The sequence below is a fragment of the Cavia porcellus genome, unplaced genomic scaffold, assembly GCF_034190915.1.
Source record: "Cavia porcellus strain 051 isolate PalLab524CR breed Dunkin Hartley unplaced genomic scaffold, mCavPor4.1 scaffold_1, whole genome shotgun sequence".
Taxonomy (NCBI): domain Eukaryota; kingdom Metazoa; phylum Chordata; class Mammalia; order Rodentia; family Caviidae; genus Cavia; species Cavia porcellus.
In genome coordinates this window covers 26286671-26305806 of record NW_026947484.1, presented here as the reverse complement: position 1 = coordinate 26305806, position 19136 = coordinate 26286671, and the positions used below count along the sequence as shown (strand labels likewise).

Sequence of the window (19136 nt, the reverse complement as noted above, 5' to 3'; positions counted from 1 at the left end):
CCTCTCAGTACCATCTTTTTAGCCTGATCATTCCTGTCCACACAGTTCATTTTCAGTTCTTCATTTCTCACCCTCAGGGAAATAATGAATTCATACAAAGGTTTTCACAAATTATGTAAGGAAAGATTAGCAATGGCAATGGTAGATTTGTGATTTCTAAGACCATTAAACAAAGCAGAGATTATAAGAGACTAATTAGAAAATAAATAAGATGGTGTATTCTGTTCTCGGCTCTAGAAAACTGGCAGCAAAGAGAATGAACAAAGCTCCTGCTTCAGCACCATACCTTCGAGAAAGATATCTCATGACTCCTCAGTATTTCTGTGCCACAAAATATTCTGTTTTCTACTCTGCTGTCATTTAGTATTCAGATCCTGGACTCATCACTTTAAATGTGCTTTTCTTGCTACAACATGAGCTGAATTGTTAAGTCCTTTAACTGAAAAGTAGTCAGAAGCCCTTATATTGATGTTGCATTGTACCTGATAACCTACTGAAAAGCCAGGATTGGTAGTGCAAGGCTCTAATCCCAGTACTGTAGAAGGCGGAGGCAGGAGGAGCACAAACTCAAGTCTAAACTGAGCCCTTTAGCAACTTAGTTAGACCCTGTCTTGAAATACTAAGGACTCGAAATATAGTTCAGTGTGAAGGCTCTGGGTTCAATTCCGAGTACAACAAAACAAAACAAAACACAAAACCCAACTACTGAAAAGATATGTTGGATCTAAATTCCTCTTCTCTTCTCTTTTGTGTTTGAATAGAATAAACCTAATTGTAAGAGAGTAAGAGGTGAAAGAAATGAGAAAAATATGACAGCTTAAACTTATCGTACCTAAATATATGCAATAAGCTCTCAAATCTAGATTTATAATAAAGCAACACTATTTATATTATGGAAAATAAGTACATGCTTTGTATCAATATTAAAGACATGTTTAACTTGAAGCCAAAAAATACAGAGTAGGATATACACAAAAACTAGAATTAGTTCCTTGGCTGTTTTAATAAATTATTACTTTTATAAAAATATGCACTTCTAGTGAGTTCTTTTCATTATTACATAAGATTTTTCTGGGCAGCTTGGGTCAGGAAATTTTTTGTCCTGTCTGATTGATATTTCCTCCCCGACTTTCAGACAAGTTATATTCACTCCATGGATATGTCATCAATCTGTTATGTGTGAATGCCCACTATTCTTTCCTGTCCTGGACCAAATGTTTCATTTCCTGAAAATTAAATTACTTAAATGTAACAAACAGATGGTCTGAGTCCTATAGGCACTTGCTCTGCTGTGAAATTTATTATTCAAATTCCTGAGGTGAGCCTCAGAAGTCAGCAGAATTCTTTTCTGCATGCTACTGTGCCGCTATTGTCTTCTTGCCATGTTTAAATTCAGTTACTTTGGACATTAGGAAGAAACAGTTAAAAAAAACTTTTAAATTTTATATGAAAAGTTAATCTGTGATCCAAGTCACGTGGACTCTTTTGTTGAAGCTTACCTTAAAATTCTTAAAATACTAAAGGTGATATAAATTATACATCAAAATAGATGAACAATAATAGCTTGTTTTTTTTGTTTCTAGACTTCAGAGATATTCTGCGTGACTAAATAAATACTTATCATCCTTTAAGTATAGAGATTGGATAAATAATATATGATTCTTTATAATCTGTTTTAATTTTTTGTTACTGTCCGATATAAAAACATGGCTATTTGGTTCAATGCAAAACCACTCGGCTCATGAGGATGCATCTGTGATAATTTTGTCTCAACCACATATAATACATTTAAAGTATCAATTTTATATCAACTAGTGGAAGGCAAAAGTGTTCTGCTTTTGTAAAAGGTTTTCAAGCTGTCACTCGATATCCTTCAGAAAACCTATAAAGCATTAAAGACTGTTATGTAATAGCAAAGGCTAAGTGGGATGATTGTGTGAGTTGAACTTTTCTAATATGTTAACCAGTTGTATATGCATGACCTTAAGACAGATGTTTTTCATTGAACATATTGTTTCTTTTTAGATTTATGTACTAAAATGCTTTATCAGGAAATGGCAAAATCGTTCCGCTCCTTACCATAAAGATGCTCCTTACTATAAAGAATCATTCGTGGAGTCCTTTGAGCTCAGAATACAAATGTCAGTCTTCACCCTTTTTGTAGGGTCTGCTCAAGCTGTATTGTGGAATAGGGAAAAAGAAAAAGAAAACGTTGAGTGAAGTACTCCAATACTTCTGAGAACTGATGTATGTGGGATGCAGACACCGGAAGAGGGATGCATATACAGTCAGACAGTTTAGTGGGCAGTCTTCTGGGCCGTCTGCAGCCTTTCCTTTCTCCACCGTTTAGTGTCTGGATGAGGTACGCAGAAGCAGCAAGCTACGCAGTTACAGCAGGACTTCCTTTCTCGCTGACCCACCTGAACCCCAAGGCCTCTGTCCCTTAACTGTGCTTTATCTTCTCCTCTCTGTTCTTCCATCTGCCTACGCAGAAGAACCTTTAGTCTCACTGGCTATTTCTTTTGTTCCACTTTGTTTTTATTCACTATTCCTCCTCCTCATTTTGACACACACTTGCTCCTTTAACAACTCTAGGCTGTCTGGAACACTGCCTAGGTTCTTAAAGGTGGACAAAATTTTAAAAAATCAGCTGACAAGAAGCTTAAAAAGAAAGGTACATTTAGCACATCTCCTGGTGAACTTTTCCCAGAATAACCAAAACTTCTCTTATGATCTTTAAAGCTTCTGCTGTGGCCACTCATTTAAAAAGGCAGCTGAAATCTGTGGATGCATAAAGGATCTGTCTGGTCATGGTGGTTTCTCTTTCAGGGAAGGGGATATAAGGAAAAGGGCCTGAGATAGCATGGGGCAAGTTCAGGTATGAACAACGCTATCACCTACAGTCCACCTATCGATATCTGTCACAGTCATCTCCCACTTCAGGGTCTGGCTCTCCCATATCACCACAAGCCAAGCTGGTGTTACAGGTAGAGTCAAATACCTCACACAAGAATAATGGTAGTGTGAGCTTTGTTGTTACCAGTCACCCTCCGTGTACTTCAGTTCTGACCAGGAGAGAACAACTCTGGAGGCCTAGTCTATCTGAACTACTCAGACCTGGGTAGTTATAGTGCAGTGATTTCAAGAACACCTGAGCCCGTAAGAAGTAAAAGCTACTAGGTAGATGTGTAACTATCTGTTCAGACAATGTTAATAAACCTGCCATTCCTTCACCACATTTTGCTTCACATTGATCAAGCTCACTGGATGTCTGTGGCAGAGATCAAAACTACCAGAATAGTGGAAGGACTCCACGAGAGATGTTCTGACCATGAAAGCTACTGCCAACCACAGTCTGGCTCTGTACTCAGTGGATTCCTAGCCTTTTTGGCAATGGGCAGCGAGGAGGACCACCACAGCATCTTCCACTGGCCGCCAGCACCCATCTATGGAAACACAGAATAGTGAACCATTTTAGGTTTTAACTATTGTAGTTTGGAAAATTCACATTTTGTATAAAATTTTATTATTCAATGAGATTTTTTTCAAAAACTGTTCAGCTGTTAGCATATTTCGCAAGGTGGGTGGGTAGGTAGTTTTTATTTATGTTTTTTTTTTTTTTGTTTCTCACTGAAATATAATTTCTCTAACATTAGGATTTTTGCTATTGTACGAGGAAAAACTAACACATACACACATGCATCCATGTGTAGGTGTATGTATACATGCAGGTTAAATACTCAAAGCCTTTTCTTCTTGACCCAGAACAACACTTAAATTTAAGCATCGTTACAAGAAATAATGTAACTCTGAGGTAATTTTGCTTGATTTAAGTGACAGTAAATGTATGAAAGAAAATGCTGGCTACCATTACCAGCCCTTACTTTATTGTGGAAATACTTAATGCTTTAAAACCTTGCAGATAACATGTTGTCCCAGGCAAAGCAAGGACTCAATAACAATTTTTTTGTGTAATTCAAAATGATCTTGGCTCCGTATCAGAGCTTCTGTGACAAACTACTGAAACCAGAAAGCAGAGCAACTCCAGGATGAGGTGTTGTTGCAGTACAGTTAGATGCATATCACACACAGATTTCATCTTTTCTACATTATTTTTTATCAATTGTGCAGAGATAGCCGAGGATGCTTTTTGGAGTAGTGTGCTTAATATTGGAGAGGATCCTAAGAAATTGCAGATTTCTCAATATGGTATTCTAATTAAAACCTAATTAGCAATTCACAGTGCTGGAACTTGGATTTTTTAGCATAGAAATAATTTCACTATGCATAGAAAGTAAAGATTTATTTTCCGGAGATAGCATTTCAAAAATATAAGGCAGCACATGTGGAATTCAGAGGTGCTAAAAATTCTAAGTGTGGGTTTCTCCATAGCTATAAGCTTAAGCAGTTTTGTGTAATCAGCGAGCATGTCAAACAGTATCAAAAAACTCATTTTCTTCAAGTGCTTTATTTATCTTTAATAGAACCTTCATCACCCTGGTGTTGTAAATTTGGAGTGTATGTTTGAGACGCCTGAAAGAGTGTTTGTTGTTATGGAGAAACTCCATGGAGACATGCTGGAGATGATCTTGTCAAGTGAAAAGGGCAGGTTGCCAGAGCACATAACGAAGTTTTTAATTACCCAGGTAAGAAATCAATTAGAGACAGAAAAAGTAATATTTAATATCAAATGTTATTGCTGTTTAACTACAGCTTTCTAGCCTTGTTGTTTAGTCTCTCTTTCTAACTTAAACTACGCTAGAAAAGGTTTCAGGGGCATGTGGTATTTTTTTCTATGTTTTATCTGTGTTATTTGGAGTGCAGTGCACCAAATTATGACATGTAAGCAGGCTCATGCTTTAAAACTCTTCTGAAAGTTTGAAAAGTACAATGGTATAGTGCTGGCTCAATTAAAATAGTTAAGTATGCATATCTCTGTTTCGTATTAAGACCCTTTGTCTATACCTGGGTTGATTGTGATATGAGCGCCATGATATGCTGTTTCTTCCACTGAGGTTGCCTTAGCAACCTGCTGTGTTAATCTAGCCCATTTCCAGGTCTTCAATTTAAAGGGCCTTGACCGGACATTGTGAGTTTTCTCTTGGCCTTGGAAATGTACGCCCTGATAGAAAACATCTTGAAAGTAATAGACTGACATGAAATTATTTTGGTGATTTTCTTCTTTTATAGATCCTTGTGGCTTTGCGGCATCTCCATTTTAAAAATATCGTTCACTGTGACCTCAAGCCAGAAAATGTATTGTTAGCATCAGCTGACCCCTTCCCTCAGGCAAGTTGAAAATTCTCCCTGCAAAATAATCTAGTTGATAGCATCACTGCCTTCCAGGAAGCATTGTGTTATCTTCTTTTTCCCCTCAGAACTTTAGTTTCATGTGGGTTTTTATCCATTTGTTTCCTTCTTGCTTTGAGGCCGTGGCTGTATCAGTGACCTCTTGATCTATCCTGCTTTAATAACATATACCACTGCCTTCTCAGTCTCCTCTTTGGCTTCGCCAGAACTGGCAAGCCTAGTCCAGTGTTGAAAGTGCTGGCCTTGAGAGTGGTGGCACTTTAGAGTCCCAAAGATGCCATCAGGTTTCTGTCCCCTTTCTCAGCAAAGGGAGTGGAAAACAATGATATCACCCCTGAAGGAATGATGGATCCAAAGTGACCTAATGTGGCTATCTTCCCTTGCAGCTCTGACACCTTTTAGGTGCCTGCTATGTGCCAGCATAAAGCTAATTTTGAGCATTATGATGGATGGCATGATTCATCTCTCTGTCTTCGTCTTTTTCTTGTAAGCTGTTAAAACCATCACTCTCCCATAGATTCCTAACTTGTGAGCACTGTTATCCACTTCTAAATACACTTATTTTTATATTTGTCTCTCAGGCTTTTGGAGACGAAAGGAAAAGTGCTTAGACTATACTTTTTTGTGAATGAAAACATACTTTTATATAGGCATATACACCATGGTGTCAAGTACATGAAAAGGTAGAAAATAGCTATTTCTTCGCTATGAGAATGAGTATCATTCTATTTAAGTATTGTGGTTATCTCCAGCAGATCTGAGCTAACACAGAAACAAGCACATAACTGTGAACTCATTATTTCTGCCAACTCATGTTGTCAACAGGTGAAACTTTGTGATTTTGGCTTTGCACGGATCATTGGAGAGAAGTCTTTCCGGAGGTCCGTGGTGGGGACCCCAGCCTACCTGGCACCTGAGGTCCTAAGAAACAAGGGTTATAATCGCTCTCTAGACATGTGGTCAGTTGGGGTCATAATCTATGTAAGCCTAAGTGGTACATTTCCATTTAACGAAGATGAAGACATCCATGACCAAATCCAGAATGCAGCTTTCATGTATCCACCGAATCCCTGGAAGGAAATCTCTCACGAAGGTAATATCTTCCATTCAGAAGTGGTAACTATTAAATTTTTAAGTGGTGTGGTATTAATTGTGAATTCTTAAATTTATAAATGCTTTTTGTACCCACTGGGGTGGAAACAACAATTTATGGGCTAGGTTGAAAAGTAAAAGGTAACGGAAAATGTCTTCTAAGGAGATGTTTGTGTCTATATAATTAAAAAATAAAAAAATTGGGAAATGTGTATTAAGAAGTAATTGAATTCATATTTTGATATGTTTTCTTAGAATTTATAATATTTGCAAATTGGTTTAATGATAATGAATCTGTAGTGAGGATTTACTTACCACATTTTTGGTTTTTATTAAGCACTTTTAAAACATTACCAACAGAGAAACTTTATATTTTAATTATCATATATATTAGTATATCAAAGATTTGACTTATTTCCTTTGTGTGACATTAGAGTATGTATATGTTATTTGGATTCACAATTTTGAGGTTGCTTCATTTCTTTAGTATTGGAACATCTATATGTGTAATTTTTGTCTATCCGTGTTACTACTTTAGTATGGATTACTTTGGCAGTGTTGCATTAGTTAGGATTATATTTTTAATAAATATTTCCTTCCTTTTAAGGAAAATGGATAGTTTGAAAAGAACTGGCAGGGTATGGCAAAGTAAATAGGTATTGGATGCTTTTGCAAGGAGTTGTGCAGTAAACGTGCCTTGAAATTTATTTAATACTCGTAAGGGTCCCAGAAGATGATTTTTACCATGTATGATGATTTTTACACCAGTATTTCAAGGAAGAAGATGAAAGCAACAAAAACTGATAGTACAAACTAGAAAGACAAAGCTAGTCAGGGGCAGAACTCACCCAAGAGAGTCTAGGTGTGGATCCTTTTACCACTAAACTTGTGTCCTTGCCAATTTCTAGGCAATGTGTAGTCCTAAATTCCTACTTGTTTAGATTTTTTTACCACTTAAAAATATAACATGTTCATGGACAAATCTCTCTTCTTTGATACCTATTATTGTATGCATTGGTATAGAAGTGGAAAATCAAGTAGATAAACAGATAAAGTAAATTACATTCTTAGACACGGTAAATATTAAGTGTAATAATATTATCAGAGCTTAAGTTACCATTAGCAACAACCTTTAACCCTCTCTAATTAGTTGTAAATCATTCCTGTGTGGATATATAATAATAAATGACCTACAAAAGAGCTATCATAATGCCAAAGGAACAATTAAATATTTGGGATAATTCAAGAAAGATGAAAGTAAAGTGCAATTAGTTTTCTTTTCCATAAGACAAGAAAAGAAAGCATCACTGAATAACTTCGTCATCGGTTCTCTTGTTGGGAAACAGTATTTTGAAACAAAGTTACCTTTATATTTAATATCTCTAATCTAGAAATCCAGTAAAATAATTTGATGCTGTTATCAGAGCATAAATCTGGAATATTCCTAGAGCCAAACAGATAATTTTCCGTTATTAACTCTGGCAATAGAGACCAGAGACATAACTATCAATGAGTCAAAAAGCAATTATTGAGAAATCACAATTTCTTTACATCATAGGTAATGTGAAAGTAGAGAACAGAGCATAAAATATATTTTGGGAATTTCAATGCTAATTAAAGCGATGAGTTCTATACATTTAGAAAAATGCTAACTGATTTCCCTGAATTGTCAACTAGGTAAAAAATCAGTATACCCAAGTTTGGAGGAGGGAAATTCACTGTAACTTGAGTAGTCAGAATTGCCTTTTCAGAGGAGACAGAACTTAACACTGATCACTGAAGAATGAAAGGCAAAAGTATAGCACTTTACTAAAGGAAAATGACAGGGTAATTCCAAAGGTTTTTATATTTGTCTGGGAAATACATTTTACTTAGTTATGGAAATATCTGAGGGATAAAATTTTCTCCTACTTGGACAAAGTGATGTGAAGACCAGTTTGGATGGAAAATAGGCCCCTCACTTTCCTAAAGGGTTCAGCATCGGCTGGGGAATTAACTGTCATCTCTCCTCAGTGCCTTCTCTTAGCTCATCCTTGTCTTTGAACTTAGAAATTGTGCATAGCTGTTAAATGGACTTGTTGGCAGATAAGTTATCTAATTTGCTGCTATATCAACTGTTTCATAATTGAATGTAAGACACACTAGTTAAATTATATTAGAATGTTAACTGAAGTGTTAGGAAAGTAGCCATTCACTGAGGACAATAATTCTCAGGTTATATATGTTATAATGGGCAACTACTACTTATGTACTAAAATTATTTTTAAAACATTTAGGAAATGACAATCATACAAACAAAACTATTACCTGACAGTGGTGGATACAGTTGCATTAGATCAATTTTCATCTCCAGGACCTTAAATCACAAAATTCTAAGAATCAGTATAGAGAGAAATAAAAATCTAGGCGTTGCCATGTCTCTGAAGTCAAAGGTTTAGGTCATCCACTCATTGAGCAGTTCAAGATCCAGTCCCACCCACCATTCTAGTCAGTCTTTCCTTACGTTCAAAATGGGGCGATGGTTCCTACATAAGGAGGTTGTAATAAAGACTGAATGAAACAAAGCAGTTTCCTTGGCTCTTACCAACTTTATAATTTTAGAAGCTATGTGAAAACTGATGTACTTCCCTACTATTCTCCAGATGTATTACTTTTTTCTTGCCAAGAAAAAAGCAAAAGGAAATACTGAAAAGTCTTGTAGCATGCATATATGCATCACAGTTAGAGAATCTTTTGTTATGTATTTTTTTCTGTTAATGTAGACCTGGGGCTTGGTTGAACACCTGTGTTTTGTGACACATAAGCAGTCATTGAGCTGCTTGATCCTCACAGAAATCCTGTGATTTGCCTTAGCTTCCGCGTTAGGGAGAAGCCAAGAAGGGTTAGTGACTTATATTCAGATTACACTGTGACCTTGAAACTAAGGGTGCAGCTTGAAGTCATTTATTAGTTTCCTTTCTTTACACCAAAAGTTGCTGATTTCTTGTGGCGTAATATTAAAGACTGGTAGGTTTTTATATCCATTATTTCTTCTTGCTATAATAATATACTAAGCTAAGAACTGGCACCATGGAGAGATGTTTACAAATAACTTACCAGTGAATTGATCAGGAACCTTGTGTTTAAGTAACAGAAATATATCTTCAGGCAAATAAGATAATGTATTGACTCACACAACCCAGAAGTCTGAAAGGTAAATAAACCTCTAATTCAGCTGTATGCTGTATTCTGTAGCATTTGCTTCATGGCTGACCACTACTGTAAACACTTTATATATATATGGATTCATTTAACCAACCCCACCCTCTGTAGATGCCCTCACTGTTTCTATTTTAGAGATGAGGTAATCCAGTCACTGGAGTGAGGTGGCTTGCCGGGGTGAGCCATGTTACACTCCTGTCAGCTGACCGGAAGGTAGATGCTCTTATCCGCAACACTTACAGCTCCTTGATTCTCCTTCTGATGGATTTAGCCATCTTGCCACATTAATTTTTAAAATGCTTTCATTGGCTCAGAGCTAGAGAAGCAATACAGTTTTTCTTAATTGCTTAAAAGAAAAAAAAAAAAAAGTGACCAGGGAAACAGGATAACAGGATCATTTGGAATAAAGACTTAAATTGAAAACTCAACTGCTTAGTGTCTTTGTGACTTTAACCAACTTATTCTCTTAAGTCTCAGTGTCCTAACTGGAAATGTGGTATTAGTTTTATATATTATATATATAGTTGATAGAATAATAAAGTTTCATACATAATTATGTGGAAGTATATCATGTGTGTGTGTGTGTAAAAATGCATATCTAGCAACCAAACACTCCAGTGTAAGTCATATGATTGCAAACAGTTGTACAAAATGAGACTAGGTCATTATGAGGAGAGCTTGCAGTCTTATCATTTCATTCTAAGGCAATGTTGAGTATCCTGCCATGTTTCATTTCATCAGTGCTACTATCTAGATGGCCATTTATCATTGCTCAGTATATTCACCACTTCTGGTCAGTAATTAGGCATAACTTCACAATCATTTTTGGCTCCATCTCCTTCTGGGGGAGGGCTAGCACTGGGCACATTCTTAGTTCCTTGAAAGAACTGGCATGCTTACCTTAAAATATGCAAGTGATTTGACAGTATTACCTTATGCAAAAGGCAGCCCATTGTCAGTTTTTTAGGTGACCAGATGAAACCAAGGAAAACTGCACCTTACCTGATTTACCTGACTGAAATTTACCAATGTGCCATTTTTCATTCTTCATTGCATTACTTAAAATCCTAAAAGACTAAGAGATAGACCTGGATATCCTCCATGTTTGCCTATCCGAAGGATGAATTAAATTATTGAATAAATTGTTGCCAAATTCCCCAGAAAATTTGAAGGGCTTGGGTCCCAGGAACATAGATCTTACATACAGGATATGAGAAAACTAGGTCATAGAACAGGAATATTTGTAAGGCAAAAGATTTCTAATAATTTTTTCAGAAAAGTTACTAGATTAGGGCTCATTTTAATTTTTATGATCGTCTAGCTGTACATCTTTAGGAAGATTTTTTTTTTTTAGCTTTAGCCAACATTTGATAAGATAGCTGGTTTAAAATGAAAGTTCCCAGGCTCCATATCTATAAACAGCCATATTGTGCTGGGAACTGAAGTAGTTCATAAATCATCCATTAATACTGTGAAATTCATACCTCAGATCTCCAGAAAGCCCTGATAGTCAGCAGTGTAAAAATCTTTGTGTTAGATACTGATACCCAAATATAGAAAAATTATAAAATTCCACTCTTGTTCTTAACATCCTTTTGCCTCCACATCATCTGTTGTATCATGGACATGTTCTGTATGCAAAATGTCAGATGTACTTCATTATAGTTGCCATTAAATAGTAATAATAGAAAAGGGAGAGCAGGAGACACTGTGGTAGCCACTGCTGATTTCCTGTTGTCTTGTTTTGAAATCCTACTTGCTTGCATTGTTTTGTTCTGATTGCTTTGTTCTGTTCTGTTTTGTTTTATTCTCTTTTAAATAAAAAACAAATGAAGCACAGGCATCTTTTGTCAAGAAGAAGGAACAAAAGGTAAAATCCAGGACAATACCTGAAATTATGCAGTGAAAAACAACTAACACATTTTCATGATTTTGAGCAAATGAATATATTTAACACTTAAATCCTTCAAATGGGTATAGGTATAGAGATTTAGGATTCTAGGTAATATTCTCTATGGGGTATGGTTTATAACTTAGAGTTCATCAATAAGTGATAATTATCTCTAGTTATTCTACATGTTGTTTATTAATCTTAATTTATAGCGAACCTTTAAACCAAGCATTCTGAATTAATTATGATTTTGCAAAATAAATTAGTGAAATAAAGTAATGAAACCTCTGCAACCCTGAGAAATGAGGAGTACCAGGAATAGGTAAAAAGAGTTATAAAAGCTCTAACTTCCAGAGTCTATATGAGATTTTCACCTCAGCGAGATAAATAAATAAAAGCTTACAGGAATCACTAATTATATAATTTGATCAAATTTAAGAATTGGGGACAAATATTAATACAGTATTGATATTTATTATATTCATCCCCCTGCCACCACAATGTGTGCCAAGCACTGTTGTAAGTTACACAGTACAATGCTAACTATTTAAATTTATTGGGAAGAAGAGGATAAAAGTGTAGAGAAAACAGAAATGAAGTGCTTCAACATTTTTAATGGTGGGAGTATCACATTTTAAAAAATGTGTTTCTCAAAGAATCTGTGGTAAAAGGTCAGTTTTACTTTCTTTTCTAATCATATAGATTAGTTCGTTGTGAAATAAATAAAAATGTGACAGCAATGGAATAAAGCTTTGATAGTTTCTAAAGATTCAGTCTCACTTCCTGTATTCATCTCATTATAGACCAATAATAAACAATTCATAAACAAACACTGATCCATTGACCTCACTTTTAGTAGAATTGCTTTAGAGTTAATGAATTAAACAAAGAAAAAAATGAACTTACTGTTTAGAAGTCAAGTAATAGAAGAAAATCTTAATAGTTAAAATAGATGCTGTCTAGATAATGGGTCTGAAAAACACACAACAAACTTAGATCTTTTCCTAGGTACAATACTGTAAAAAGTAAAATTAAAGGAAACAAAAATTTGTGGGATGAAAGAAAGATGCAAGAGTAAATGGAGAACTATCTTTGGATTAATTTATAATTTCCCCAAGCAGGTCTAAAAGTTGCCCAGATTTTTAAATTAGCTATACATAATATCCAAATATCCATATATAAATACCTTTCCCTTACAAACTATAAGATTCCATTTCCTTTTCTATAACACCAATCACTGTAGTGTGACTGAACAGATGAAGAAGATGTTACCTCGAGTCTCTGAATCTATCATGTCCACACAAAGGAGAAATTTCAAGTGTGAAAGTCAAATGAATTTTCTTTTCCTGCAGTCTTTGATTTGCTCAGAATCATAACACACATCTTAAATGGTTCCTGCCTATATTGACTTGATTATACAGCTTTTGTTTTCCCCGTAGATTATTCTTAGAGGGAGAGAAATGACACAGGTAACCAAATGATGGGGCTTGCATTGTTGGTGAAGTGAGATAATTTGCTTCAGAGAAAGTTGTCTCATTAAGGGAATGATGTCAAACCTGCAGGGATGGAAGAGAAAGCTTTCAGGAGAGTGACGACGCGTTTCCATCATCAAAGCGATGAGTTCCGTTAGGGATGCACAGTAAACGTGAGGCAGATTAGGAATGGGCCATGAAGATCACCCTTGTAATTACTACTTTTTTCCTTCTGAGTTTTCATATTTCTTTTATGCCATTAGGGAGGCAAGCAGGCAATAATCAACACAGAGGCAGTCTTGGAAATTGCCTTACAAGGAGCCCCCGACCCCTGCAGTCAAGATCATTTTCTGTGTTCACAGGTGAACTCTGAAGAAGCACCTATTCCCAAGTTGCCTGCTGTGTTGTTACTGCTCATCTTAGAGTCACGTGGCCAGTCGGTATGATCAAGATTAAGATCAGAAAGGAAGCTTCCGTGTAGCATATGTGAAAGGAGAAAAAAGGAATGGCTTTACATTAGCTCCAAAGCTTGTTTTTAGTGAAATATTAATGATCAGATTGCAATGGTGTATCACTGACATCAGCTTCCTCCATTTGTGGGCTCTGATGGTTTCAATAGTCGTATTTATGCCTCTTATTTTCTCTGATAAAAACAGCTATAATGTATTCTTTCAGTTGATCTCAATCCTCAGCTGCACAGTACAGAAGACATGGTATTTAGAATGGCTATAATGTACTAGTAAATTTGTCAAAGCATCTGAGTCTTACTTTAAGGGCAATTTTTACCTTCCACCTTGGTAAATTCAAATAAAACTGGCCAGAAGTGTGTATTTTCCCCAGAAATTGAAGATTGAAAAATACAGCCAGTACAAACACAAAGAAAAGCTAAATAAAAGCCTAGCACCATTACCACATGGTATGTTTTCAAAATCCAACAGTGTTCCAGAATGCTAAACACTTAAGTTGGAAGTAGCACTTTGCCATGAAAAGGAACCAGCTGTAGGTCTCTCTTTCAGTATATATTGTTCAAAACAAAAAATAACCCCAACTGAAAATATGCCTCACATAGATGAGACCCAAGAATCCAATGCTAGAAGAAACAAAAGAAAGACAATTGTCATTTTAATAATTAAACTGTGTTTGTAACAGTTTATGAAGCTTGCCGATGCAGCAAGCCTGCTGAATTTTAATGAAGAGATTGATTTGTCAACGTGTTAACACCACTGTCAGACATCACAGCACATAAGAGAGGCATGGGCACTAGCCAATAAATTGCCTAAAAATGTTGACTGAGTGCCAGGAAATTTAATCACTAGTGGTAAAGAAAAGTGAATTATATAGGTCAGAAACTCTATGGGGATTTAATATATTAAACTATCTCACCTTAACATTTCTGGAGTTAACTGATTTTAACTTTTTTTTTATTTTATTGAGTAACAAATGACTTTATAATTTCAAAATAAAGGTATGCAATGACTTCAAAAATATCTACCAGAAGAATAAATTGTGTGTGCATCTAAGTATACACAAACATCTCATAATCCAATGCAGAAGTATCCGAAATCATATGCCACTAGGAAATCATTTATTTGATGATAAATATAATTAATGGTATTTCTCTCTGGTACATGATAATTTATGGGAAGAAACTGCTCAGAAGCTTTAGCAATAGCATCAGATTATAACTGCTCTAAAATCATGATGTTAAAATTTATTTCTGAATATACATAATAGTTGAGTTTAAATATAAGATCTGTGTATGGAGAAATGTCTGACTAGAGGATCCACAAAGGTTAAGTATTTGGCAAATTTGCTGTCTTTCACAATAAAAAAATTCATAATTGAGGGTATTAAAATCTTATCTAATCCTCATATTACCCCATGATTCAGGTCCTCTGAGTAATTATCCAGAATATTCCTAAATTGCTCTAGTGATAGAAAAATAGAAAATTTCATTAGGATCTTTGTTTTTCTTAATTTGATCCTAATACAGCTAACACTATGGGCAAAACTGTCTTTGTGTTTATGCCACTTGGCAGGATGTGTCCAGTCCTTCTCATCCAAACAAAGAATCATCTTTGAGGTTTGAAAGCAGCCCTCATGTCTCCCAAAGCCCTCTTTTCTAGGCAATAAATTTTCCTTCAATCTCCTGTTCACACTGGCTCAAATGTGATCATCTTTATCCCTGTTCTTTTTAAATCAGGCCTCAAAAAGGATCTGAGTCAGGCTTCCACGAGTCCATTTAAAGGTAATGTGAGCCCAGCTTGGTGGCACACACTTGTCATCCCGGCTGTGCAGGAGGCTGAGGTAGGAAGGTCTTAAGTTTGAGGCCAATCTGGGCAACTTACAGTAGTAAGACCCTGCCTTAGAAATATATATATATATATATATATATATATATATATATATATATATGCTGTTGATAAGCCTAATTTATGGTTCTATACTTAGTACTCAAGGTGGGGCACTGAGTGGGATCTACATAGAGAATTTAGTTTCATTTGTCTTTGTTAAATGTTGTCTTACCAGGATGACCAATTACATCAGCCTCTAGTTATTTTGGAAGTTACTTGTGTGATCCAACTTGTTTGCTATTTTTGTCTGTCTAGGAGTTATCCAGAAGTCTGCCCATGTCTCCAACTAGAGAATGCTAAAAGAGAGGAAGTTGAGGGAACCTTTATATTTACATACACTCAGGGATGTTTTGGGCGATTTTGGCTGTTTTCAATGTTCTCATATCTCCAGCCCCTTGATGTTCAAAATCTGATCTGAAGACCACCACTACTGACCTTACCTGGGAGTCATTGTCAAATGCGAACTGAGATATTTGGCTTCAGTATCAATATTTAAAAGCAAAATTCCTCACAGGATTTTCATGTACCTTGAAAAAATCCACACCTAAAAAATCCTCTACCATGAGCAGCATTGTGATAATATAAATACATTTATATTTCTACCTTAAATTTGGTATCACTTAGATATTAATTTGGTGGTTTCTGTACGCTTGTATTGAAGCAATTCATGATTTCCAAGACTGAGTTTGGAATGAAATTGAATGTGAAGCCAGAGTACCACACTGCTAGAATAACTTTCTAGAGAGGAAAGAACTGAAAAAGGAAAGACATGGACCTGCGTCTCTAAAGGTCTTGCACTTCATTGGATTCCGGTAATTGACTCAGGCACGAGTGAGATGATGATTTCCAGTGGCCTTGTTTGCAGCCCGCAGCCTCTGGCTTCAGCCCCTGAGAGGAGCGTCCCAGTTAGTGTTGCCGGGCAACGGCATGCTGGGTTGAGAGCTGGAATGTGAAGGGTTGCAAAACGATTTTTAAAATAAACACACAACTTACCATCAGCATGAAGCAAACCAAAGGAAGAGAAATACTGAGCGCCGCTGCAGCAGATAGTGAGGCCCAGTGGAAAGGGAGAAAAAAGAAACACTGGCTCAACAGCGAAGCGCCTGGAGGTTCATGGCTCCATCGAAAAAATAATAGTTCTGAGCTGCTTTTCAATTTGAAAATATAAACCTGAATAATAATTTAGGTATGGAAAGAAGAAAGCTTAAAAAGAAAAAGCAAATTTAAAAAAACACTGCATCTGAGCAAAAACAATCAGCCCTGGAATATTACAAGTAATTTCTTTGTAAACTAAACAGTATAAAATAAACATAGTCTGTACTGCAGTATTCTCAGCATCATTCGGATTTTATAAAAGTCAGTACTGATCTTGTGATCTTGTAGAGTCATAATATCTTATCATCCAGGAACATTTATAGCCAAAATGTGCAAGCCTTGTGTATACAAACAACATGAGTATTAAAATTTGAGCTGAGGAAAGAATGCCATTTAAACTTTTAATTAATGTATTAAAGCTACCAAAATTCTATTTACTGAGCATTTTTGAACGTATTAGAATTTAGATGCATTTTATTTTTAAAATGTATGGCTGGGGATTTAGCTCAATGGCATAAGCACCTGCCTGGCAGGTGTGAGGTCATGAGTTCAATCCACAGTACAATATATATATATATATATATATATATATATATATATATATATGATGTGTGTGGAAAATGAACACCTCATATGTATAACTTTAAAAGAGCTAGAATATGACAGGAGTGGGGAGAGACAGACATTGCAGTGGAAAACTAAAAGGACATAATAAAGAATGGGAAAGAGTATGAGTGAGAAGCATGACCTGAAGGACCTATGAAGTATTCGATGTCCAGTTACATTGTTTCTGTAGGATTTTCTCCAAGGCGTGGATGCCCTTGGATCTAGCTGCTCCAAGGTATATGAAGTGTACCTTGTACCCACACAGAGTCAGTTGTGTCTGTGCATTTGCTATTTGCTTTGAAGTAGAAAATGACCTCAATCTAATCTTCACAGCTTTATAGCTAATTATGTATTTTGATACCATATGAAATGAGAACTATATAGTCATACTCTAGTGGAACACTGCATAGTAAAATCACAGCTCTCAGCACCTGACCTGTCATTATTGCTCTGTTCAGCTACCTTTTTGCACCTAGAAAATACGCTGCACAGACTCAGCCATCCTCACATTTGCCAAAAGTCCCATACTGCTCAAATAGAAAGTTAGAAATTTTTTTTTCCTTAATTTCCTGCCATTGTAGTCTCAGCTGATGGTAGAAGGAGAAAAATTACCATACTGGAATTCAGGAGGAAAATGACTGTCAACCAAGAGTTTGTTTTACCAAAAAATGAAAAAGGAAACATGAAACTTCAAGAAATAAATTTGCTTTTTAATTTATAAGACGTGGCATGAATCCATGTCTAGAGACATTTTAGAAAGCAAAGATCTTTGCTCATGAGGAGAAAATTTTAAAATTGAAATTTGCATCATACACTTGCTTAAAATGTTTTAATAAGAGGAAAATGGCTTACAGTTATAATCCTAGCTATTTGTGAACCTGAGGAAGAAGACTGTAAGTTCAAGCTCAGGTCCAGCAAACTAAAGACAATGCCCTAAAGGCTCTCTCAGAATTTAAATTTGTTAATAAAAGGACAGAGGATATAACTCAGTGTGAAAAGAGGGGGAAGAAAAGGAAAGGGAAAAGAAAAATCTGAAATATCTCAACTTTAAAAACTGTGATTTAAGGCAGTTTATCAGCAATATGGAAGGGATTAAGCTTCAGGATATATTAAAGAACAGTTTCCAGAATAATATTTGAAGTACTAAACTCCACAATATATTGGCAGATATAAATATAAAACAGTAATACCACTCTGAAAAATTAGATATCAGGCCTACTGGAAAGGAAGAACTAACCAGTAGACTAGATGCTAGACACTTTGCTCCTGGATAAATCTTTAAGAGAAAAAGGGAAGGAAAATGTGACATAGAAAGTGTTTTCCAAGGTAGTAGAGGATTCTCACTCCCCTGTGCTGCTTTGGTACTAGCCCAGCTTACTTGTTCAAAATAGCACATGCTCAGGGGCCAAGTGACAAGACCAGCTCTGCAGTGCAGTACATCTCACGCTCTGACATCTGAGTACTTGGATATAGTCTTTCTTTTTTTGTAGAAGGAAGTATGGGATCCCCAGATTTCTGAAACATTCTCTGCTTCTCTTAGTGTCCTTTTCTCTTTTGGTGGCTCCAGACTCCTCCTGGGATCTTGATCCTAATGTGCTCCAGAAGTAGAGTCTCTGCACTCTCTGCCTCTGCCCACTTGGGCACTAGCATCCCGTTCTGCTGCCTTACCACCCCGTTACCTTCTCATCGGATGCTCCAGAAACTCTTCTTTCCTTCCTGTTTCTTGGTCATAGCTACACTATGTTCCCATTCTCTTTTGCATTGTTAATGGGAATGCACAGTCATGCCATTTCCTGTCTGTGTGTCCCGTTTTCATGCACTACCACATTCCTTCATATCAGAATTCTGAATTTATCCAGGTGTGGTTGTACACACCTGTATCCCAGCACTCAGGAGGCTGAAACAGCGGAATTGCCATGAGTAGTTTGAGGCCAGTCTTGGCTACATAGTGAGTTCAAGACAAGCCTGAAGTGCGTAGCGAGATTTGTTTTCTAAATGTCTGCACACCATCTGTTCATGCATTTTAGGTTTTATCCACCATAAACACTAAACTTCTTGTTGAATGATCTCAGAATGCATTCTTTCTCCCTTTAAGAAATTAAGTAAATTCCTAAA

General features: G+C 36.1%; 1 protein-coding gene across 4 annotated transcripts in view; it reads left to right on the top strand.

Annotated features, from left to right (window-relative positions):
* Prkd1 (protein kinase D1) overlaps nt 1–19136 on the top strand; it is a 301676-nt gene that overhangs the window by 275330 nt on the left and 7210 nt on the right. For all 4 annotated transcript variants that reach the window (XM_063246399.1, XM_063246381.1, XM_063246388.1 and 1 more), the window contains 3 exons: nt 4485–4646; nt 5191–5289; nt 6136–6403. In XM_063246399.1, coding sequence (XP_063102469.1) covers nt 4485–4646; nt 5191–5289; nt 6136–6403 — 529 coding nt within the window. The remainder of the gene's footprint in view (nt 1–4484; nt 4647–5190; nt 5290–6135; nt 6404–19136) is intronic.